Raw genomic sequence first — 24892 nt, forward strand, 5'->3', positions numbered from 1 at the left:
TCGTTTAATCTTTTAACCGTAGCTCGAAGGAGCACCAATGAAAAAATACCAGTAAAGTATCATTGTACGATGAACATGACGAGCCTGTTGGTCACTTGAGATAATCGAAAAAGGCTGCATAAATTATTCGCGAAGAATGGGTCACATGATTAGATAAAGCCGAAACAAAACTGTAAAGTAGCGAGCATCTATATGTGATACGGGGTCTTTGGTGAAACTCGAAGTGTTTGCCATAAACTAGTGCTACGAGAATTTTTATATTGAGCCTGTTACTGGCTTTTCAATTTACGTCAGAACATCACGTGACAAAACAATAACCAAGTGTAATGACTTCGTCAGAGAAATAAACTGATTCCGATCTATGGCGGTTTCTTGATGGCTACGATCAACTGTTCGTTTTTGAGCCTTTAGAGCTTGTAATCACATTTCCACATATTTTGCACTTACAACACAGCAGAGTAAAACATGGTGAAACTTTGGATACTAAATAACTGTAATATGAATTTCGTTGCAAATCAGCCTTTAGTGTAAAATTACATAAACCAAGTGAAAGTGACGAGAAAAGGAAGAAAAAATGTCGATACAAATAAATAGTACTACGGTTACTGTAGTTTAGTTTCTTTTATATTTCAATGGCCAAAGAGGTAGGTTTAGAACGATTCCGGAACGGATTAGGTAATTTACATGTCTTTTACAGTTCGTAGAATGTAAAATCCCTAGCGTTTTACCGGTTTTGGAACAGATTATTTTCGTTGTGGGAGCATCTACTGTATTTTATTAAGTTTAGTTTTCTATATGTTAGTGAAGTTATGTGAATGACAATGGATAAATCCCTTTACCATTATTTCATTTACAGCAGTAGCATGCACGTCAGCCTCACTTTGAAAATGTGGAAAGTTATATTAAAAACAAACCACATTGTGCAAATTTTTTCGACCAAAGGTGTAGGTACAAGTATTGCATTCATTTGTTATGAAGCAGCTTGAATCAATAACTTCAATTTACTGTAAGCCTCACTTTAAAGTAAGGTTTCAATGAAATAATCTTTAAAGCCAATGATCTTCTGATGGCTAGCAATCTTCCAACCATCACCTCTTTCTCTCAAGTTTGTTGCAGAGAGATGAAAGACTGTTAAAAAAAAGCAAAAACAGAGTCGAAAAGTAAATAATAGTCGCTATCAATAATCAAAAAGTCGGGAAATTGCCAAAAACCTCTGAGAGAGAAAATCACATAAAAATCCTAATAAAGGTCTAATATAATCTAAATAAGGTCTAAATAATCCAAAAGTCTGCAAATGCTAGTTCGGGAACTCATTGCATCAAGTTTAACTTTTCCAGGGATAGTAGAAATGTATGCAGTACCGACAACTCGCTGCTCCCGTTATTTTCCACTATTAGTCTTCAATTATCACTCTTTTATTTCTGAGATTGCTTCATTTTAGCAGTTTTTTCAACTCCAAGTTTACTAGAACATTTAAAAACCTGCAGTACTATTTTAGGTTTTGCAAAATCAGTTGTGACGTATTGTATTTTGCTGATCATAAGAAAGTTGCTAATTCAAGTTTGTAAATGGGTTGCGATCTAGGAAACCATGGAACTGAAACCATAACTAAATGTATAATATTGGTAACGATTTTTGCAACACATGCATTTATACCAATCAAAGAGTGATGTTTCTGAATCTGAAGTCGGTTTAGCCTATAGAAGTCTCCAACCCTCGGACAAACCCCTTTATAACCGTTGCTACGCTAAACAGGAAGTACTGAAAAATGGCGTCCGATAAAAGTAATCGCTTCTTTTTTGCAGATTTTAAAGATAACTGACATTTTGGACACTTTTAATGAGTACTTTGGTATTCCAACTGATGTCGAAAGCAGTGAAAGTAAAGGGAATGACGATGGTATTTTTCTAACGATTCTTACAAGATTATAAGATTTAATAATAGGAATAGTTATTCGATTTTATAAGATTCTTGTAAGATTTAATTATAAAATTATGATTTATAAGATTATTCGATTTTACAAAATCAGTGCATATAAAGTCTGATGGTGTGCAATATGTTACTGTTATTATTTTTCCAAAGATGTTATTGGTGATACTACGGCTGTGCCCAAAGTCGCGATTCTGTCAAGCCGTTTTTAATATCTGCAAAAGTAAGAATGAGTAATACATTTTCTGATAGATATACAGCTATTTCTATGACAGTCAGCTAAAATCTGCTTATATAGTCAATGGGAATTCATAGATCAGCTGATTCACTCTACACATCACCATGCCATTGCGTCATGCTATTTATAGGCTTCACTTATTTTGATTATTCGCATATCTAAGGCTTATTATATTTATGGAACAAACTGAAAATCTTTGGAGTTGGAAAACTGAATTTGATCCGAATAGAAATAACAAGAATATCGATTATTATTGGCGTAACCGAATTATTATTAGTACAATTTTGTGGACACTTTTCTACTGATCACTCGCTGTTATGGGCTAGTAAAGGTTAAAAAAATGTCAAAGTGGCGGTCAAATAGAGGTAGCATTCAATTAAGGGGTGGCGTTCTATTTTTCAATACTTCCATAGTGGTGGTCAAATAAAGGTGGCGTTCAATTAGAGGTTTTACAGTATATAACTATAAAATAACTATAAAACATAAAAAAACAAATGTTTGGTTTCTATGTTGATCATGACATTCCAGCTAAGATTCATCTAGTCAAGAAACAGTTTGAATATTATATCATTTCTTCAGAGTGAATCTATGTTAACAGAAGTATGTATTTTTTATGAATGGGTGCTATTTGCATTAAGCGTTTTTCCCATACCAACCATAACTGTCCCCAATCAGCACGAGTTGAGCTCTGCTCAACTTTTACAAAAAAAACACAAACAAAACCTTCCAAAATGTATAGTACAAGTGGCGGGCAGCGGTATGTTGCACCAACTTGTTACCACCCATACGGTAACAAAGTTTATCAACTTCTTTTATAATAGTCATTTTCTAAATGATTTCACATGAAGCAGTAGCCTATTCATGTGATGACTAGCAAGGCAGGTTTCTGAACATACATGTAAGCCACTGAGCCCCATGTCGCAATGTTTTGTTGCACAAGATTCTTGTAATGGATATAAGAACTACGCTTATCGACCAACATCTGTGGAAAACATACATTTATGAATGACCTTGGCATTTTCTAGTAGCATGTAGGTCATGTAATCGCTGGAGACGCAATGTTTTGGGAGCGTAACTAGCTAAGCCTAATGCCGCAGTGTTATGCTACACGATATTTCTGTCAGTGAAAATCACACTTCAGGTTTCATTGCAAGTTTTACAGTGTGATCAGCAAAGTCACCAGTTTTAAAGTTAGAATTGTCTCCTGATGTCTTGCAGAATTGGATGTGTTGATATTAGTAAAGATGAGTCTAAGATGGTAGTATAATATACTTCTAAGGAGAGATCATCAATACTTCGATGGCAGATTTAGATGGTGCAGATGACAGCACTGCAACCAGAAAGGTCAAACATGGGTTGGTACATAAATCTGTCGCGTTGATATTTTACATACCATATATTTTGACATATAAGCTGAGTTTGAAACTGAAAATTTTTTTCAAACTGAGAGGTTGGTTTATATGCGCATAACTCTGATCCCTCTCAAACAAATGAAATACTAACTTAATTTTTACAGCTTGACCCATGCTAAATATGCCGCCAGTAGCCTGTTACCTACGGTTTGTTTCGAGGGGTTGTCCTTAAAAAAAGCTGCATCTGAAGGTTCCTCGAAAAAATGCGAGGAAACCGGCATACTTTGCCTTTTTTCTGTGCAGCTTTTGTTCACCCAATAAGAGCATGCACGTCCACACGAAACAGCGATTGGTTGATGATACGCTGTGACAGCAATATAACAGTCTGTAGTTAGTTCGTTACACGTTATAATTTGCGTGTTTACGCTCATCACACAACTTTACACGCAGTTAATTTACGTTGATAGTACCGCCGGTACAGTTGAAAGAATTTACTGTTAATAATAAAAGGAAAGCATAACAATATTGGTTATCATGTTGAGTAATTCTCTTCTTTAACCTATAGGTGAGATGGGTGCATCCGACGTACTACAATTTGTAGTGTTGGCTTATATGCTTACCATTTTTATTAATTTACAGTTTCAGGGCTGTTGTTTTAGTGACAGCTCATGTGCGAGATTGGCTTACACGCGAGGATATAGAGTAGCTTGCACCAGATCACTTTCATTTTGAGTATTCAATGATAAAATACTAGTTTATATAAATTTATAAACTATTGAAACTTAACTTTATACAATTTACTTGAATCGTAAATTCTTTCAGACGGTCGGCGGTCACCTGGTAAAAATAATGTTGTATTTATGTCATGTAATAATGCTCACTTCAACGCCTTATTCAGTAATATCTGCTTATGCTTGTCGATATATTACTACTTATCATCATACATTATTCAGAAGCATTAAACCAATATTCGTTCTATAGTAGTGCACTTTATTATGCCTCTTCTAAAAACTACCGTTATTTTCAAGAACATCCATGGAACAGCCCTTATGAAGTTTGCGATGAAACATTGCTTCTATTTGAAATATGATTCACGAGCTAATTATCTTATTATAGTCTGTAGTATCTCTCTGTCTCTTAGGTTTCTTCTATCTGACATAACGATAAGAAAGCGAATCTTTTATTTCTATGTCGATCATTACATTTAAGCTAAGATTTACGTAATAAAAAACCATTTGAACATTTCTTTAGTGTGAATCTATGTATATTACATTGAGTCAATCACCTTTTTATCTACTACTGATGCAACCTGAGAAGTCATAGAAATATTGCCACAGCTTTTTCTTGGCATCAAACATTAGTTTTCAAATGGCAGAGCATTTGATAGTATTTATAAACTGAATCTGGTTAGTGCTAATCGCTTCACCATTTGCTGGAAGAAGCAGTTATCAAGGTATTACCCCTTTCTTATACTCCAGGTCCAGGTTTAGTCTCGAACAGCTCATTGGCAAATTGAAGACAACTCCAGCCTCCACTGCTTCGCATCACGATGCAGCTGTCGAGTCAACAAGAGATGCTCCAGTCAATGGACATCCTGTAACCGAGAAAAAATCAAGAAGAAAAGGCATTCCTGTAAGGTGAGTGGCAGCTGTTTTTACCTCATTTGAAAAGCCTAGATAGTTACACAGAGTGTACAGATTGTACACTCTTCTCACTCATTATTCTAGTCGGAAGGTTAGTTAAGTTCACCTAATTCAGCACGTGTAGCTGATCAAGCAACTATCGTCAGCTGTATGTATTCCTGCATATGTATGGGTAGTTGTTGAACTCTACAGAATTTTTCACACATGTTATTGCCAGATTGGGAAGATATTAGTTTTCTAGTGATGCCTACCAGGTTTGGCTTGGTATCAATCAGGTGGAAACACCAGTTTTTTATTTTATCGTATCATCATATACATGTATTTGTAAAAATCGTAAACCTCTGTTGGATGAGAGAATATATTCAACTACATGTATGAGAACTATAGCAGGACACCATTCTTGACTAAAACATTATCATCAAAATGTTGAAAATATTGCGGCTGCATCAGTCAGTCGGACATACGCAGTCGTCATTTACGCAGGGTTGGAAAAAAATGATGTTTGGTGGTTTGAGTGGTTTTTCATGGTTTAAACCGGTTTGTATAGTTTATTGTACTTTGCCTGCAAAAAAAATGTGTGAATAGGTTTACACATATAATGTATATGTGGTAGCTATTATGTTCTATATTACACGGCGTAATTGCACATAGACATAAACATTGAATGACAAAAGGTAAATGAAGAGACAGATACAGAAGGATATCATATTAACTATCTTTAAGGCAACATGTTATTACGGCTTAAAATCCTTTTCTTCAGCTCTTCGCATGAAATGCTGCCATACCGTATCCTGTTTTCGAGGCATAGTGAGATACAAAACTCATGCGATGCTTGTACATGTAGATAGGTCGCTAATTACTAAATAAATGAGAAGCATGTCATGGATATACCAATATTAATACTTTTGATTTTGTTTGATGCTTGTTAGCGCAAACTGAGTAATGGGTTTGGGATAATTGAAGATGAGCAAGTCTGACATCAAAACTTCAAAATAATTATTCTCATGAAAGCGGAAAGAGACTTTAGTCTGACATCAACACTTCAGAGGCTGAATATTGAATTGAGTAAATACTTATAGTACTTATAGTAAGTACTTATAGTACTTATAGTAAATACTTATAGTACTTATAGTACTTATAGTAAATACTTATAGTACTTATAGTAAGTACTTATAGTAAATACTTATAGTACTTACAGTAAATACTTATAGTACTTATAGTAAATACTTATAGTACTTATAGTAAATACTTATAGTACTTATAGTAAGTACTTATAGTAAGTACTTATAGTAAATACCTATAGTACTTACAGTAAATACTTATAGTACTTATAGTACTTATAGTAAATACTTATAGTACTTATAGTAAGTACTTATAGTAAGTACTTATAGTAAATACAAATTAAATCCTTTAATTTGAGGCCTGTATTTGGATTAAAGGAACAATGAATGGTCCTCCAAAAATATTGCTTATCATTACAAATAGAGTTTGAGAAAAGTGAAAAAAATCATAAAAAACAATGAAATATTGAGTTTTTGACCTGGTTTAAACTACTGGGATTAAACTACCCGAGTTAAACTACCTGGTTTGAACTACCAGGGTTAAACTACCCAGGTTAAACTACCCGAGTTAAACTACCGGGGTTAAACTACCTGAGTTAAACTACCAGGGTTAAACTACCAGGGTTAAACTACCAGGGTTAAACTACCAGGATTAAACTACCAAGGTTAAACTACCTGGGTTAAACTACCTGGGTTAAACTACCTGGGTTAAACTACCAGGGTTCAACTACCCGAGTTAAACTACCAGGGTTAAACTACCCGGGTTAAACTACCAGGGTTAAACTACCAGGGTTAAACTACGAGGGTTAAACTACCAGGGTTAAACTACCCAGGTTAAACTACCAGGGTTAAACTACCAGGGTTAAACTACTAGGGTTAAACTACCAGGGTTAAACTACTTGGGTTAAACTACCTGGGTGAAACTACCTGGGTTAAACTACCTGGGTGAAACTACCTGGGTTAAACTATCAGGGTTAAACCGAGCCAACCCTGCAGTGTAGACTCATGAGTATGGAGTAGAAGTACAAATTTTTATTTATTTTTCCTATTCTATATAAAATATATAGGCTTTCAGAACTTACTCAGTCATCGCAAAATGAATTTTAGCACCTTTTAAATTTTAATACATTTCTTGATTACAGCTTGACAAATATTAGTAAGTAATACAGTAAAATAAATCTACTTGAGCATTTATATTTAAGTAGCCAGTCATGCGCTGTCTTAATCTTGAGAGCCAGACTGCAAAGTTTAATTTATCATTATTCTATGTGGGATTTATAAATTTTTTATTTAAAACTTACTCATTTGGCACACCTTGCATCTTGTTTTTTGTTCCTTTGTCAATATCTGCTTAGATAGATGAATCTCACTCAAACCTTGAATTCTTCACTTCCTCATTGCCGACCACACTTGATCCATAATATCTATTCACAATTCAAGCTCACTTCAATACCTAGTAATACAATACATGAGACACGACTGCGAGTGTAAATTCAAGAGTCTGTGAAATTCTAATTTGTTTTTCTGTTAGCAGCATTATACACATAAGGATTTATTCAATAGCATTGCTTCTAGCGTGTAACAATAGGAAAAGGTTTCAAAGATGAATACATCGAGCATAATTATGTTGTTGTGCAAGGCGAGGTAGACTGGATACCAGCGTGTTAAACTATATGCAACGAGTGCTGAGACTGAAACTGTGGGTGCTAAAATCCTGAATTTTATTAAGACAATCTAACACCAGCCGGAGGTAGTACCATCAAAAAGTAGGGTACGGATTTACAGCAACTAATCGTAAGATTTAAGTTGTGAGAAAATGAGATGGCTGACAACCTGCTTTACGCTCAAAGGATATTTATCTATCATAGATAAAATATGAAACGAACCTATTTGATAAGGCAGATACCATTCTTTCGATAACCTTTGGTTCTGGCATTGTGTATCACGATTTTAAACATTCTACTAATAATAGTACAAACTACTAATACAAACATGGTTAGTCTTTCATTCACTTTCTCTGTGTCACATGTACAAAATGAAAAGCAGTTATTTTGGCATACAAGTCGACCTGGGGTACAAGTCGACCTGGTGTACAAGTCGACCTGGTGTACAAGTCGAGGTGTAAAGTTTGGTTTAAAAATTTTGGTTCTGACATGCATCTGCCTTATAAGTCGACCTCTTCTCTGGATCAAATTGTTGATAGCTAATAGTTCAGTCGGCATCAGATGCGGGTGATGCTTAGCTGAGAAAATGGCATTCAAAAATGCCATCAGCAAAAACTCTTGTTGTTGTACCGTCGGCAATACATACAACGATTAACAAAAGAACAAGAAATGACAGTTCTAGGGAAGACCACTAGGCACAAAAAACAATACTTCACCATCATATTGGCCCACCTCGCCAATAGCATGAAACTATCATCTTTGATAATATTTACGGTTTTTTCAAATAAGCCATGCTGCAAGGCAGATTTCTGTTAGGAATCATGGTTCATGCACAATAAAAAATTGATAAACAATAGCGGTTGTGTCAAATGGATAACTCAAGTGTGGGCTTGCAGGCAGATACTAAGAAAAAGCTTCAAATTTGAAAAAAAGTTCCAGTCCTGAGAGAATCCTAGCGATGGCAATTTGAATGTTGAAGAATTGGACTTTGTGTTTGATTCATCTCCATGTTGAGTAGGATTACTAGTATTGTACTATTTTTATAAAAAAAATCCCTATATGTCATGTAATTTTGCTTTGCGATGGTTTTTGAAGTTGGATTGTACTAGTATTTGTGTCATGAAAACGGGACCACCGTATAAGTCAAGGATGGATTTTTAAGCTTGAAATTTAATGTCAGTTTTCTGACTAATACACCGGAATTCACGGTATATCCCTCTACTATAATAATCGCATGAACTATGGGCCCTCACTTTGGCTATTTATATTGTATGGTATTATGTCAGACTACCGATTTTAACGGCCCATTGCCACTTACACACTTATCCACAGTTAATAAACCTGACTCAGTTATCGTGTACCGTCATTGTACCCCAGGCAAGTCAAAACTTGGCGTATTTTTCGTAAACTCTGAGAGACGTCTCTGAATGAAATCTAAGCACCTCACATGTACCATAATCGTGCAGACCTATGCGTCGGTAGTCCAAAAGCTTTTTAGCACTATCACACGTAGAAAAAATATTTTTTGCTCTTGTCTTACCTAGCCCAAGCTGAAAAATCGGGACATAAAATGTTGTAAAGATAGCGTTTAGTTCCACATTGACGAATGCTGAACCATTCTTGGATGACACCTAAATACTTGAATTTTTAAAAACCTTATCACTACTGCTAATAATGTCCTAAAATATCTAAATATGCTTAAAAAGGCAATCAGTTTAATCTGTTATTGTAAATTGTGATACCTAACTATAGCGTGCCAAATTACAAGTACAACAATATTTTTACCAAAATACCGGTAAAGCATAAAACCAGTCGAAACCATGAAAGTCATTTTAAGCCTTACCCATTCCTCAACACATTTCAGGAATTCTTAATGGTTGAATTGTGTGTAAGCTGTCAATGACCAGCTTTAGGTCATGTAAACTTGAAGAGTTCTCTCTTAATTTGATCTGGTATTAATGTGGGCGCCTAATCTTTTCTACTTGCTCATGTCTAGAACATTACTGTCTGTCTGTCTACAGTTATATAGCTGCAACCGCCAACCATGAGACTAGTGTGGATGAGGCGCTGCCCGGTGTAGAGGGAGACTTCAGTATGGAACTAGACGAATCTACAAGGTTAGTCAGTTTTTGTTGTCAACTTCATTTCTTCGATCGTCGTGATTATTACCCATTTGATAACGCAATAATGATTACGAACCGCCACATTATCAATGAGTGTGCGTTATATTCATTATCATTCAATTATCAAACAGCATTACTACAATAAATGCAGAGATATCTGCACAATTGCTAGTAAAAACTAATTGCACTCTAACTGTAAATTAATGGATTCCACTAATATCATAAAGGTCATGACCTCATCCAAAACTGTAATGCAATAATTACATTTATTGCATTACTAGGTGAATGCCTGGTGTTGCACGGGTAATAAAAAACAGTTTATAAACAATGCTAGGTAATGTAGTTGCCATTGCCTAAGTTTATCAATTAGCCAATGGCAAATTGGCCAATTTGGCTACATGATAGTGCATGTAGCCAAATTAGCCAATGGCAAATTGGCTAATTTGAGTAATTTATTCTAGTAACTTAAGCTTGTCTAAATCTTTACTTTGATAAGAGCCGTGAAGCCAGTTTGTAATCATTCCATTATCGTGATCAGAGTCATGATCTTTCGCAATCGTGATCCTCAAGTGTGCTAGTAGTAACCAATGGTATTTTCACAAGTGTTTTCAGCATGTGTATTTTAATCGATGTAATAAGTATGCACATGATTATTCATTAGTATGGCCGGTTGGACGCATAGTGTAATGAATAGTATGCCTGTCCGCAAAATTGGTGGTTCCAAATTCAATTCTATTGTGAAACAGATTATTTGTTTCACACTAGAATTGGCCAAGTTGCCATTGGCTAAATTTGCTAACTTTCACAGTTTGCAAATTTCATCCATCCAAAAAGGTTAATATCGCCCGAAGGAAGGTACAAAATATAGGCGACATTTGATTCGCATGTGAAAGGGTTAAATTTATCTTCTCAAAATTCTGACGAAGTGTTTGAAAAATACAACACCACTCTTTATTTGAAGATCACCTCTAAAGCACCACTCTAAGGAAAGAGTTAAAAAAGAGAGCGCCATGGCATTCAAATAAAGATTTTATGGTACATACACATCGATTCAATTTGAAGGCTTCTGACATGCCTAAATCGTTTTGATACAATATGTATATTTTAAAATAGATATATTATATCGTTTTGAAACAAATCAAGTCATGAGAAAGCTCATTCTTCTATCACTAGTAATGAGTCATTTTAGAAAGTTGTTAGATTACAGCTGTTATAGCAAGGAGAAGGTAGTTTGAACTAATCAGCATATGTAATTGGAGTCAGCAGTGTTCGATGATTATGACAGTTTGTGGTCTTGGAAACACTACCAACTTTCAAGTTAGTAGTGAAATTCTGTGCATCATCATCTGTAAGATGTGCAATACCTGAGGTTGAGACTGGGAAATATCAGAAAAAAAATTGAACTGATTTGAAATACCAAAAACGTTCAACCCTCTCACTCCAGAAGCAATAGTTTTGAATGATAGATTAGTCATCTCGAATTACAAATGAATGAAATTGAATCTCAATATTATCCAATAAAAATCAGCTGCTGGATCAATCACAAAACAATCGTAAAAGCAAATGAATCATTTTACGTGAGCGCTTCTGTCTCTTTGCTCTCTAGTTTTGGCCTAGAACAGACAAATCTTATTCTTATATTCATGCATGCCATATATGTGTTGCTCTTGCAGTATGTGCAAGGTTGACCCGCTGCCATCAAGTTCTGCTCCAAAAGCAACGAGCTCTACAAATGACTCCAAAGATGAAATTCCGGAAGGCAAGTCCGGATGGCTCTATAACTTTCGATTCTTTTTTACATCTATACATTCCGACTACCGCTGTTTGCCTTCTTACATTTTTGAGCTTCCTGCACCATACCTATTGCTAGCTGACTGCGCTAATACGTACTGCTTGTTGCTCATTTTCAACTGATTTCACATGATATGCCACATGAGCTCATATGACATTAGGTTTCCTATTTGTCACTTCCTTTTCTTCACATTCTTGAGAGATTTTTATGCTAATGAGCTCCATTTGCTAAGCCATGAAGCACCTGTTGACACTCTTCTTTGAGTTGTGATGTTTAGATAGAATAAAAAATTGCAAGCAAAATTTCAATTATGATTGTACTTTTAGTGACGTGTTTATAGGTAGGAGAATTGCTAAGTCTTCACCGCTGATAGTTGCGCTGTTTCTACATAGGGACAGTTGTGGTGAATCCAGAAGCGCCAAGTCTTGAGGCGGAGAATAATGCCCCTAAAATTGCTCCAGAGATGGTAGGATCTGAGCTAGCTCGAGGAACTACCGGTGACACGACCGCGAAGGCAACAGACACGTTTCACTGTACTGTATGCAAGGACCCGCTCTATGTAAAGGAACCTCAAACTATCAAGCAACATCCTACTCTGCGCGTCATCGTCTGTAAGGTATGATATATATATCATATCATATGATATATATATCATATGATATATATATATATCATATGATATATATAGATATATATATACAGTGAAACATGGATAACTCAAACTTCATGGGACCGAGCGAACGTGTTTGAGTTATCAGAGCGTTCAAGTTATTAGAGCACAGTCACAAGTGAATGTATGTATCAGTAGATACATATACAAACTACATGTATATACAGTGGTGTGCATAAACTTGGAATCACCAGTTAAATCTTCAAATATGTATGTTTATATGCTGTTGTCTAAGAAATTCTTTGGAGTTAAGTGCCTCAACCCCATCAATATATATATCATTTGAAAGGGAAAATTCTGAAGAACAAGATGATGCCAAATATTCGAAAATATTCTCAGATTTTTATCGCTGGGGGTGGATCTACCGAAAGGCAGACTTATTGCAGGCTATGAATGTTGTTAGTGAAAATTGATAAAATAGGATACAAACAAACTCTTTTATACATATTGGTAGCCCTGAAAAGGGCCGTTGGGTTATTGTTGGTCTTCAGAAGGACTGGTAAGGTGTCTTGAGCTGAGCATTAGTATTTTATTGGCCAGCCCTTGTTCTTGATCACCATCTGACACCGTCGAGGCATGCTGTTTACCAACTTTCTGAGCTCTTCAGGAGGGATGATGTGATGCCAAGCATGAATAATCTTCTCTATGAGCTCCCGTTTTGTCTTTGGTTTATCTTTGCTGACTATCACACCAATACGCTGCCAAAGATTTTCAATGGGATTCAGGTCAGGGCTTTGTGCTGGCTAGTCTATTACCCTCACATTACTTCTGGTCATCCACTCCTTGACTCTCTTGGCACGGTGGCAGGGTGCATTGTCATCCTGGTAGTACCAGGGTTGGTCGTTGCTGGTGAACAGGCTCCGAGCACTTGGAAGCATGACATCTTCCATGGTCTTGATGTATTTGTCTCCATTCATCATGCCTTCACAAATGGAGAGTCTTCCCACACCAAAAGCTGTCATGCAACCCCATACCATGACTCCAGTAGGGTGCTTGATGGTTGGTAGCGTACAAGCCGGGCTGTACTCTTCTCCAGGTCATCTCCTCACATAACAATTTCCAGAGTGGTTTTGGATGGTAAATGTTGACTCATCACTGAACAAGACCCTTTGCCATTGGGCTGTTGTCCAGAACCGTTTATCTTTAGCCCACTATTGACAACGCTTTCGCTGTTTCTCAAAAACTAAGGGCTTGCGCCTTGCCTTGCAGCCTTTCAAACCATTTGCAAGCAGTCTTCTTCGCACTGTACTGGGGTGAATCTCAATATCTCTGTTGTCCTTAATCTCCTTACAAAGTTCAGTACTGTTCAGATGTCTGTCAGCGAGGGATCTTCGTACCAGGTACCGATCTTCACGGATAGTCGTCTTCTTGGGTCGTCCAGCAGAGTAGGTGGGTTTAAGACTGCCATTGGAGGTCCAAGTCTTGATTGCTGTGTAGACTGCCTTCTGAGAACAACCAACTTCCGCAGCTATCTGTCTTTGGGTCTTTTGCTGTTTGTGAAGGTGCAGAATGATGGCTCTTCTCTCTGTAGATAACACTTTAGGCATGGTAAAGTTCAAAGTCAAACTGAGTTCAAAGTTAAACTGAGAATGAATAAGACTTCAAGTGTCCTGCTTTAAATATGCAACAGTCAGCAAATTGCATAACTGAAATGCCATCATGATGGGATTTAGGATATTTCACTTTCTTTGAAATTTGACAAGCAGTAAACTTTCTCAGCTGGGAAGGTGTGTGCTAACCTGTTATAACCAGATTATGTACAAGACCAGATAAAATTGCTAATCTGTTTAATAGGATTAATATAAATCACTCAGAAATGATTGTGTTAAATCAATCAATGCATTGTTTGAAAGCACATCTTCTGCTGATCAGATTGATATATAATATCTGGCATGGCATCATAATTGGCGGGAAAATAGAAAGCAAATGGAAGATCCATTCGATATAGAGTGAACAAAACAATGTGATTCCCAGTTTATGCACACCATTGTATAAACACTAAAGTATAGGTTGTTTGTTGTAAGTTAAAGGGCATCTGATGTAGAGTTTTAAAGTATTTATCAGAAAGTATAGATATTTTTATACACTTGAGATTTGACAAAGATCAACATTGTGACTTATTGTAGAAGTAGAATTTCAACAGTTATTATAGTCCTTAAAAACTTGTTAGCCTTTTCTAACAAAATTGGCCCATCGATAGGTACGCCTTCACTACGCACTTGTCTAAACCAAGTCAATAATACACCATCCAAATCATCGTGCGACGTTGAACGATCTCTTAGCCTTGATGAATTTTGGTCACATAACGATCTTATTCTTTCTTTTTGTTTAATCCATGTTGACACTGTACTTATTAGAAGATTTTCCCTTTTTGATAATGCTGATAGCTTTTGTCCTGCTTCGATTACCTCGAATACTTTAAGTTTGTCAGAAGGTTTCCACGCTTTTCTTTGCTTGCGTGATGCCATCGTAAAGCGGATGTCTGTTGTAGCGGACCCCAAGCCACGAGCCTACTTGTGACATTTTATCTTTATGTATCCGCATATAATCACTGTTACAATATGTATTTTGCATGCTGTGTCTATCTTTATTAAATTTTTATCGCTAATACCTTCTAACGTTTATAGCTTGGCCGTAACTAAGCGAACGTCTTAGCGACCCAATTAATCATTTTTATACGATTTCTTTTTCGGTTCCATTATACGGTACGGGGGAAATTATATGTACACTATACGCGTATAAAAAGCGCTTTCGTTAAGAAAGCAGAGTAGTCTCAGCTCCGCGACTAGTGGAAACTCCTTCGAAATAAATTGAACGGAAACCACGTTTGTGAATTCGCAAAAACTGTTTGAGTTAACGGTGCTGAGGTCGAGTTATATAAAGCCATTTATCATTGCGTGGGAACGGACCAAGCAAATCCATTCGAGTTAACCATGTGTTCGATATATCCGAGGGCGAGTTATCCATGTTTCACTGTATATATATATGGTGGTTAAGACTATGAATAGTCTTGATTTATGATGAGCATGATAGAAAATGTGAATGCAAAGGCCATTTTTGCAGCATATCACAGGATTTGGTAGTCAAAACGCAGGGTAGGCAATAAGTGATTCTCTTGATGTTTTTGGTACTAAATTTAAGTTTTAGAGCGTTAGATTGCTCAAATGTCAAAGTCTGTAGATGCTCACGTGTTAGAGTTAGTAGGTGCTCAAATGTCAGAGTTAGTAGGTGCTCAAATGTCAGAGTTAATAGGTGCTCAAATGTCAGAGTTAGTAGACGCTCAAATGTCAGAGTCTGCAGGTGCTCAAATGTCAGAGTCTGCAGGTGCTCACGTGTCAGAGTTAGCAGGTGCTCAAATGTCAGAGTCTGCAGGTACTCAAATGTCAGAGTTTGCACGTGCTCAAATGGCGGAGTCCGCACATGCTCAAATGGCGGAGTCTGCAGGTGCTCAAATGTGAAAGTTAGCAGGTGCTTAAATGTCGGAGTCTACAAGTCTTCAACTCCCAATTTCTTTAGTATTGAGCCTAAACATCACCTTAAAAGGCTGTTTTGGGTGGCTTAATGAGCTTATCCTTTATTTGCATGGAACCAAAAGCTATTTACTGGTATGTCGCAGCTGATCGAATTACGATAAGACAACATCATTACTCTGTAAGACATTCACTAGCCTGAGAACAAATCTAACATTACATTCAGTTAATGTTCTCTTCTAGGGCTGCTTCTCGTTTTATGCCAGTGGAGAGTTCACAAGGGATGAAGAAGGCTATGACAATCAGTGCACTTGGTGCGGGGAGGGCGGTAACCTCCTCATATGTGACTTCTGCCCTAAAGCTATCTGTAAAAGGTGCATCAGAGTGAGTTTCTTCGAATGTCAAGATTTGTAATGTGTCATGTATGAAGACGGCCGTTCCTTTCTTAGTGTAAATCAATCCAATGCACAACTCGGTCGATTGCTATAGTTATAGACTAAGTTTATATGGTTTGTTTGTGATTCGAAGCTAAGGCTTACATAGACAGAAATATTGCGAAGAACCCAGGCATGTATGACTAGGATGGTATTGTAGAATAACTTTAAGAGGGACATGCTGAAGAATATCGAGAGTTGCAGTGAATGGCGATGCCTGGTGTGTGATCCGAAGCCATTAGCCTCCCATGTACTCAGGAGCGCACAACTTCAGGTAATGATCTTTCGCACCTTGAATTATTTGATGTGTTGAAGAAAGGGAGGCTCCGTGTCTTCACTTTGTTTCATAAAACTATTGCAGTGCTTTACGTAATCATTTCTAACACTAACATCACTTTAACGAGGATATTCTGTACAGTCAAATATCTGCAATCTATTAAATCCACGAATGATTGTTTTAACATAAAATGTGAAATTTAGGCACATATTTGTATCGACATACAAAGTGATAGCTAAGATATCACATCCAAATTCCTCAAAACACTGCAGTTAGGTAATTGAAAGTGTGAAAAGCACATCAAATTAAAAAATAAAGTGTAAAAATAATATAACATATATGTATTAATTTATTTTAACTACATGTTTATCTAGTAAAAGATATACAGTGTATTTGATAACTCACTCGACCCTCAAACGTACACATTGCTGAGTCACCACTTTCACCACTTCGAGGCACAGTAATGGTAAACGTTTTCCAAGAATACTTCCTTCAACATAGAAAAGTTTTGGCATTTAAAATAAACATTGGAACAGATTAACGTTTGATTGTTTGACTGTAGATATCGCTTCTCTTGCATGCTATTTTTACAGTATGTTTTTACAGACTGTAAAAATAGCAGCTGCACTTGAAGCATACAGAGCCGTTGAACTTTCCTGTGAACGCTCGAGTTTCTCTTGCTTAAGATAGTTTTGGTTGAGCTTCCTCAAACCTTAGTCTGTCTAAAACTATATTAAAGCTGACAGAAAAATGAACTTTCATCAGATTTTCGTTAGCTCATCATCAACCTCCATTGCTACCTTCTTTATCAACCTCCCTTTTTGTTGTTTTAGGACACGTGCACTGACTCCTTGGTGTATGCCTCAACTTACTGCTTTTCAATTACTCTGTAGAGACCTCTGTCCTTTCAAGCTGCTCAATAACGGCTCTTTTTGACCTTTAGTGAACTTGTTTGCTGACTCATTACAATCAAATCTCTTTAGTTTGTCACGTCCCAGAGATACACACATTAAATGATCCTTACAGAAGCTCATAGTCGACTATGAAGAGAATCTAAGGGAGAAACAGGCCAAGGTCTCAGCACTCCGAGATAGTAGAAAGATTCAGGTTAGGGCGCCTCAACAGCCTGTTAAACCTGTACAGCCATTCAAATCCCCTGCAGGTATCTGAGATGTAATAACATGCAACAATTGTCTCTGCCTTAGCACAGTATGTAAGAGTAGTAACAATTGTCTCTGCCTTAGCACAGTATGTAAGAGTAGTAACAATTGTCTCTGCCTTAGCACAGTATGTAAGAGTAGTAACAATTGTCTCTGCCTTAGCACAGTATGTAAGAGTAGTAACAATTGTCTCTGCCTTAGCACAGTATGTAAGAGTAGCAACAATTGTCTCTGCCTTTACACAGTATGTAAGAGTAGCAACAATTGTCTCTGCCTTAACACAGTATGTAAGAGTAGCAACAATTGTCTCTGCCTTTACACAGTATGTAAGAGTAGTAACAATTGTCTCTGCCTTTACACAGTATGTAAGAGTAGTAACAATTGTCTCTGCCTTAGCACAGTATGTAAGAGTAGCAACAATTGTCTCTGCCTTAATACAGTATGTAAGAGTAGTAACAATTGTCTCTGCCTTAGCACAGTATGTAAGAGTAGTAACAATTGTCTCTGCCTTTACACAGTATGTAAGAGTAGTAACAATTGTCTCTGCCTTTACACAGTATGTAAAAGTAGTAACAATTGTCTCTGCCTTAGCACAGTATGTAAGAGTAGTAACAATTGTCTCTGCTTTAGCACAGTATGTAAGGGTAGTAACAATTGTCTCTGCCTTAGCACAGTATGTAAGAGTAGTAACAATTGTCTCTGCCTTAGCACAGTATGTAAGAGTAGCAACAATTGTCTCTGCCTTAATACAGTATGTAAGAGTAGTAACAATTGTCTCTGCCTTAGCACAGTATGTAAAGCCTGGTTCCCATATACGTCGCAAAGCACCGGCGGTTATATCGCGCAGCAAAACACTTGCGGTGGTCGGCGCAGTTTAATGTTCACATGAAAGCCACATCGTTAATAATATCGTAAACATAATTGCGTAATCAAATAAAATGTTCGCTCGTCATGCCGTTCTTATAATGGTGACCCTTACCCGTACGGTGCATTTCGGGAAGGTTTTGCCTGCGGCTGTTTGCGAAATTTGAACAGCGCTAAACTATTGCGATGCCGCCGGCAACTACCGGCGGTCCTCGGCGCATACGTTCCCATTTCATCGCTAATAGCCTGCGGTGTGTCGCCGGTGCTTTGCGACGTATATGGGAACCCGGCTTAAGAGTAGTAACAATTGTTTCTGCCTTTACACAGTATGTAAGAGTAGTAACAATTGTCTCTGCCTTTACACAGTATGTAAGAGTAGTAACAATTGTCTCTGCCTTAGCACAGTATGTAAGGGTAGTAACAATTGTCTCTGCCTTAACACAGTATGTAAGAGTAGCAACAATTGTCTCTGCCTTAGCACAGTATGTAAGAGTAGTAACAATTGTCTCTGCCTTGACACAGTATGTAAGAGTAGTAACAATTGTCTCTGCCTTGGCACAGTATGTAAGAGTAGCAACAATTGTCTCTGCCTTAGCACAGTATGTAAGAGTAGTAACAATTGTCTCTGCCTTGACACAGTATGTAAGAGTAGTAACAATTGTCTCTGCCTTAGCACAGTATGTAAGAGTAGTAACAATTGTCTCTGCCTTGACACAGTATGTAAGAGTAGTAACAATTGTCTCTGCCTTGGCACAGTATGCAAGAGTAGTAACAATTGTCTCTGCCTTAGCACAGTATGTAAGAGTAGTAACAATTGTCTCTGCCTTAGCACAGTATGTAAGAGTAGTAACAATTGTCTCTGCCTTAGCACAGTATGTAAGAATAGCAACAATTGTCTCTGCCTTAATACAGTATATAAGAGTAGTAACAATTGTCTCTGCCTTAGCACAGTATGTAAGAGTAGTAACAATTGTTTCTGCCTTTACACAGTATGTAAGAGTAGTAACAATTGTCTCTGCCTTTACACAGTATGTAAGAGTAGTAACAATTGTCTCTGCCTTAGCACAGTATGTAAGGGTAGTAACAATTGTCTCTGCCTTAACACAGTATGTAAGAGTAGCAACAATTGTCTCTGCCTTAGCACAGTATGTAAGAGTAGTAACAATTGTCTCTGCCTTGACACAGTATGTAAGAGTAGTAACAATTGTCTCTGCCTTGGCACAGTATGTAAGAGTAGTAACAATTGTCTCTGCCTTAGCACAGTATGTAAGAGTAGCAACAATTGTCTCTGCCTTAACACAGTATGTAAGAGTAGCAACAATTGTCTCTGCCTTAGCACAGTATGTAAGAGTAGTAACAATTGTCTCTGCCTTGACACAGTATGTAAGAGTAGTAACAATTGTCTCTGCCTTGGCACAGTATGTAAGAGTAGTAACAATTGTCTCTGCCTTAGCACAGTATGTAAGAGTAGTAACAATTGTCTCTGCCTTGACACAGTATGTAAGAGTAGTAACAATTGTCTCTGCCTTAGCACAGTATGTAAGAGTAGCAACAATTGTCTCTGCCTTAACACAGTATGTAAGAGTAGCAACAATTGTCTCTGCCTTAGCGCAGTATGTAAGAGTAGTAACAATTGTCTCTGCCTTAGCACAGTATGTAAGAGTAGCAACAATTGTCTCTGCCTTTACACAGTATGTAAGAGTAGTAACAATTGTCTCTGCCTTTACACAGTATGTAAGAGTAGCAACAATTGTCTCTGCCTTATCACAGTATGTAAGAGTAGCAACAATTGTCTCTGCCTTAGCACAGTATGTAAGAGTAGCAACAATTGTCTCTGCCTTTACACAGTATGTAAGGGTAGTAACAATTGTCTCTGCCTTAGCACAGTATGTAAGAATAGTAACAATTGTCTCTGCCTTGACACAGTATGTAAGAGTAGTAACAATTGTCTCTGCCTTAGCACAGTATGTAAGAGTAGTAACAATTGTCTCTGCCTTAGCACAGTATGTAAGAGTAGCAACAATTGTCTCTGCCTTAGCACAGTATGTAAGAGTAGTAACAGTTGTCTCTGCCTTAGCACAGTATGTAAGAGTAGTAACAATTGTCTCTGCCTTTACACAGTATGTAAGAGTAGCAACAATTGTCTCTGCCTTAGCACAGTATGTAAGAGTAGCAACAATTGTCTCTGCCTTTACACAGTATGTAAGGGTAGTAACAATTGTCTCTGCCTTAGCACAGTATGTAAGAGTAGTAACAATTGTCTCTGCCTTTACACAGTATGTAAGGGTAGTAACAATTGTCTCTGCCTTAGCACAGTATGTAAGAGTAGTAACAATTGTCTCTGCTTTAGCACAGTATGTAAGAGTAGTAACAATCGTCTCTGCCTTTACACAGTATGTAAGGGTAGTAACAATTGTCTCTGCTTTAGCACAGTATGTAAGAGTAGCAACAATTGTCTCTGCCTTTACACAGTATGTAAGAGTAGCAACAATTGTCTCTGCCTTTACACAGTATGTAAGGGTAGTAACAATTGTCTCTGCCTTAGCACAGTATGTAAGAGTAGTAACAATCGTCTCTGCCTTTACACAGTATGGAAGAGTAGTAACAATTGTCTCTGCCTTAGCACAGTATGTAAGAGTAGTAACAATTGTCTCTGCCTTAGCACAGTATGTAAGAGTAGCAACAATTGTCTCTGCCTTTACACAGTATGTAAGGGTAGTAACAATTGTCTCTGCCTTAGCACAGTATGTAAGAGTAGTAACAATTGTCTCTGCCTTTACACAGTATGTAAGGGTAGTAACAATTGTCTCTGCCTTAGCACAGTATGTAAGAGTAGTAACAATTGTCTCTGCTTTAGCACAGTATGTAAGAGTAGTAACAATCGTCTCTGCCTTTACACAGTATGTAAGGGTAGTAACAATTGTCTCTGCTTTAGCACAGTATGTAAGAGTAGCAACAATTGTCTCTGCCTTTACACAGTATGTAAGGGTAGTAACAATTGTCTCTGCCTTAGCACAGTATGTAAGAGTAGTAACAATTGTCTCTGCCTTGACACAGTATGTAAGAGTAGTAACAATTGTCTCTGCCTTAGCACAGTATGTAAGAGTAGCAACAATTGTCTCTGCCTTAACACAGTATGTAAGAGTAGCAACAATTGTCTCTGCCTTAGCACAGTATGTAAGAGTAGCAACAATTGTCTCTGCCTTAGCACAGTATGTAAGAGTAGTAACAATTGTCTCTGCCTTGACACAGTATGTAAGAGTAGTAACAATTGTCTCTGCCTTAACACAGTATGTAAGAGTAGCAACAATTGTCTCTGCCTTTACACAGTATGTAAGGGTAGTAACAATTGTCTCTGCCTTAGCACAGTATGTAAGAGTAGTAACAATTGTCTCTGCTTTAGCACAGTATGTAAGAGTAGCAACAATTGTCTCTGCCTTAGCACAGTATGTAAGAGTAGCAACAATTGTCTCTGCCTTAGCACAGCATGTAAGAGTAGTAACAATTGTCTCTGCCTTGACACAGTATGTAAGAGTAGCAACAATTGTCTCTGCCTTAACACAGTATGTAAGAGTAGCAACAATTGTCTCTGCCTTAGCACAGTATGTAAGAGTAGTAACAATTGTCTCTGCCTTAGCACAGTATGTAAGAGTAGCAACAATTGTCTCTGCCTTTACACAGTATGTAAGGGTAGTAACAATTGTCTCTGCCTTAGCACAGTATGTAAGAGTAGTAACAATTGTCTCTGCCTTGACACAGTATGTAAGAGTAGTAACAATTGTCTCTGCCTTAGCACAGTATGTAAGAGTAGTAACAATTGTCTCTGCTTTAGCACAGTATGTAAGAGTAGCAACAATTGTCTCTGCCTTAGCACAGTATGTAAGAGTAGCAACAATTGTCTCTGCCTTTACACAGTATGTAAGGGTAGTAACAATTGTCTCTGCCTTAGCACAGTATGTAAGAGTAGCAACAATTGTCTCTGCCTTGACACAGTATGTAAGGGTAGTAACAATTGTCTCTGCCTTAGCACAGTATGTAAGAGTAGTAACAATCGTCTCTGCCTTTACACAGTATGTAAGGGTAGTAACAATTGTCTCTGCTTTAGCACAGTATGTAAGAGTAGCAACAATTGTCTCTGCCTTTACACAGTATGTAAGGGTAGTAACAATTGTCTCTGCCTTAGCACAGTATGTAAGAGTAGTAACAATTGTCTCTGCCTTGACACAGTATGTAAGAGTAGTAACAATTGTCTCTGCCTTAGCACAGTATGTAAGAGTAGCAACAATTGTCTCTGCCTTAACACAGTATGTAAGAGTAGCAACAATTGTCTCTGCCTTAGCACAGTATGTAAGAGTAGCAACAATTGTCTCTGCCTTAGCACAGCATGTAAGAGTAGTAACAATTGTCTCTGCCTTGACACAGTATGTAAGAGTGCAGTAGCTTGTTATTAGCTCTTCCCTTATAGAATGCTTTTATAGCGGCTTTTTTTATTCATTCTAACCGTAAACCATTATATTGGCTTGAAATAACGTAAATTCGAGCATACAAGTTGACCTCTAATTGACCCGACATATAATTCGAGGTGTAAAGTTTGGTTTAAAAATCCTGGTTTTGACCTGTACATGCTCTATAAGTCGGCCTCTTCTCTGGCTCAAATCGTTTTATTGCTAATAGTTCAGTGGGGATCAGAGGCGGGTGATGCTTAGCTGAGGAAATGGCATTCGAAAATGCCATCAGCAAAACTCCCATGGTTTGTGTGCCGTCGGCAATACATATAACAATTAACAAAAGAATTAGAGACAACAGTTCTAGTGAAGACCACCAGGCATGAAAAACAATACTTCACCATGATAGTGCATGTGTCAAATGATTTACTGAAGTGAAGCTTGTAGGCAGGTACTACAAAAAAGCATTGAATTAGAAAACAAGCGGTTATTCCAGAAGAGAATTTTAGCGATGACAATTCGAATGGTGAAGAATGGGACTTTGTGTTTGATCCATCACATGTTGAGTAGGATTACTAGTATTGTACTATTTTATAAATAATTCCCTATATTTCAAATAATTTTGATTTGCGATGGTTTTTTGAAGTTGAATTTTACTAGAGTTTGTGTCATGACCGCTGTGTAAATCAAGAATAGACTTTTAAGCTTGAAGTTTTGTGTCAATATTATGTCGGCATTTACTTTATATCCCTCTACTCTAATGATACGAACAACCCTAGGACACTTATAGTTCGCTAGTATTTAGTTTCGTGAGTAGCAAACAGAGTAAAATTTCGCTGCAACTTAATTTCGCAACTCTGATGAGTGCGAAAATATAATGATGTGAAAATAAATGTAGTGGAACAAACATAATTATATTCCTCAGGTTCGGTTCGCCAGTAAGAAAAAACTTTCAATTTGGGACTAGTTTGTAATTGTAAACCGCAGGTAGAATTGTATGGCCGAGATCGATAATGCAATTTGATCGCTTGCTGCCATTTGTTTCTTGGACTACTGTAGAATGGAATTTAATTACGCTGAAAATTTTAACGTTTTTGTCACAATTTAGCTTGTTTTTATATTGACGTATTTTAATTTTAACGATCAACGGTGTTGTGTATAGGTATTAACTTTAACGTTTTCCCAAACACTCAACTGCTGCTAATAATTGCTGAACATCTTTATTACAGTAATTACAAGTTGTATACAAATACATCCATGATACAGCTGCTAGTAATACTACAGCTACAGATACTAGCAGTGTTTAGTTATTATAACTTCTTCTCTTCCTTTTTTATTAGTGTTGTTTATCAGAGCTAACTCTTTCTCTATTGCCTCATCTTCTGAATCATTACAAGCTATTGAAGAGGTGTCAGTGGTGAATCCAAACCTTTCCAGAGCCATGCTGCTTGTGTAGTACTGTGAGAGTCAGTGTGTGTTATTTTCTTTCAACACGCGGAGCTCACCGCATTGATTGATGTCCTCAACAAACAATAACGCTACTAATGCGTGTGCATTGACATCAAATTCCTATCATTATAAATCATTATTAATGGGAAAATAATCATAATTAATTGCAAAATAATAACGTAATAAATTATGACAGTCAAATTATTTTGTTGGTTTATAATTTAACGATGCTATAGTGGTCGTTAAAAACGTTAAGTTAAAATAAATGACGTTATAAAATTCCATTCTACAGTATCAATGAACAAAGCTATGTAATTCCGC

At 37.1% G+C, this 24892-nt stretch overlaps 2 protein-coding genes across 2 annotated transcripts; one reads left to right on the plus strand and one right to left on the minus strand.

Moving 5' to 3' along the window:
• Nucleotides 1-3417: 3417 nt before the first annotated feature.
• Nucleotides 3418-17823, plus strand: LOC137402833 (transcriptional regulator ATRX-like). Its single transcript, XM_068089341.1, has 8 exons — nucleotides 3418-3522; nucleotides 4998-5156; nucleotides 9909-10004; nucleotides 11684-11769; nucleotides 12195-12418; nucleotides 16186-16326; nucleotides 16537-16650; nucleotides 17680-17823. The coding sequence occupies exons 1-8, from the start codon at nucleotides 3467-3469 to the stop codon at nucleotides 17821-17823; spliced, it is 1020 nt and encodes a 339-aa protein (XP_067945442.1). The 5' UTR covers nucleotides 3418-3466.
• A 187-nt stretch (nucleotides 17824-18010) lies between these two features.
• Nucleotides 18011-24565, minus strand: LOC137402834 (uncharacterized). The gene is made up of 3 exons (XM_068089342.1): nucleotides 24440-24565; nucleotides 18901-23089; nucleotides 18011-18048 (listed from the first exon to the last, which is right to left on the minus strand). Exons 1-3 carry the CDS (start codon nucleotides 24563-24565, stop codon nucleotides 18011-18013), a joined length of 4353 nt encoding a protein of 1450 aa, XP_067945443.1.
• Between the last annotated feature and the right edge of the window lie 327 nt (nucleotides 24566-24892).

Source organism: Watersipora subatra, chromosome 8, assembly GCF_963576615.1.
Source record: "Watersipora subatra chromosome 8, tzWatSuba1.1, whole genome shotgun sequence".
Classification (NCBI taxonomy): domain Eukaryota; kingdom Metazoa; phylum Bryozoa; class Gymnolaemata; order Cheilostomatida; family Watersiporidae; genus Watersipora; species Watersipora subatra.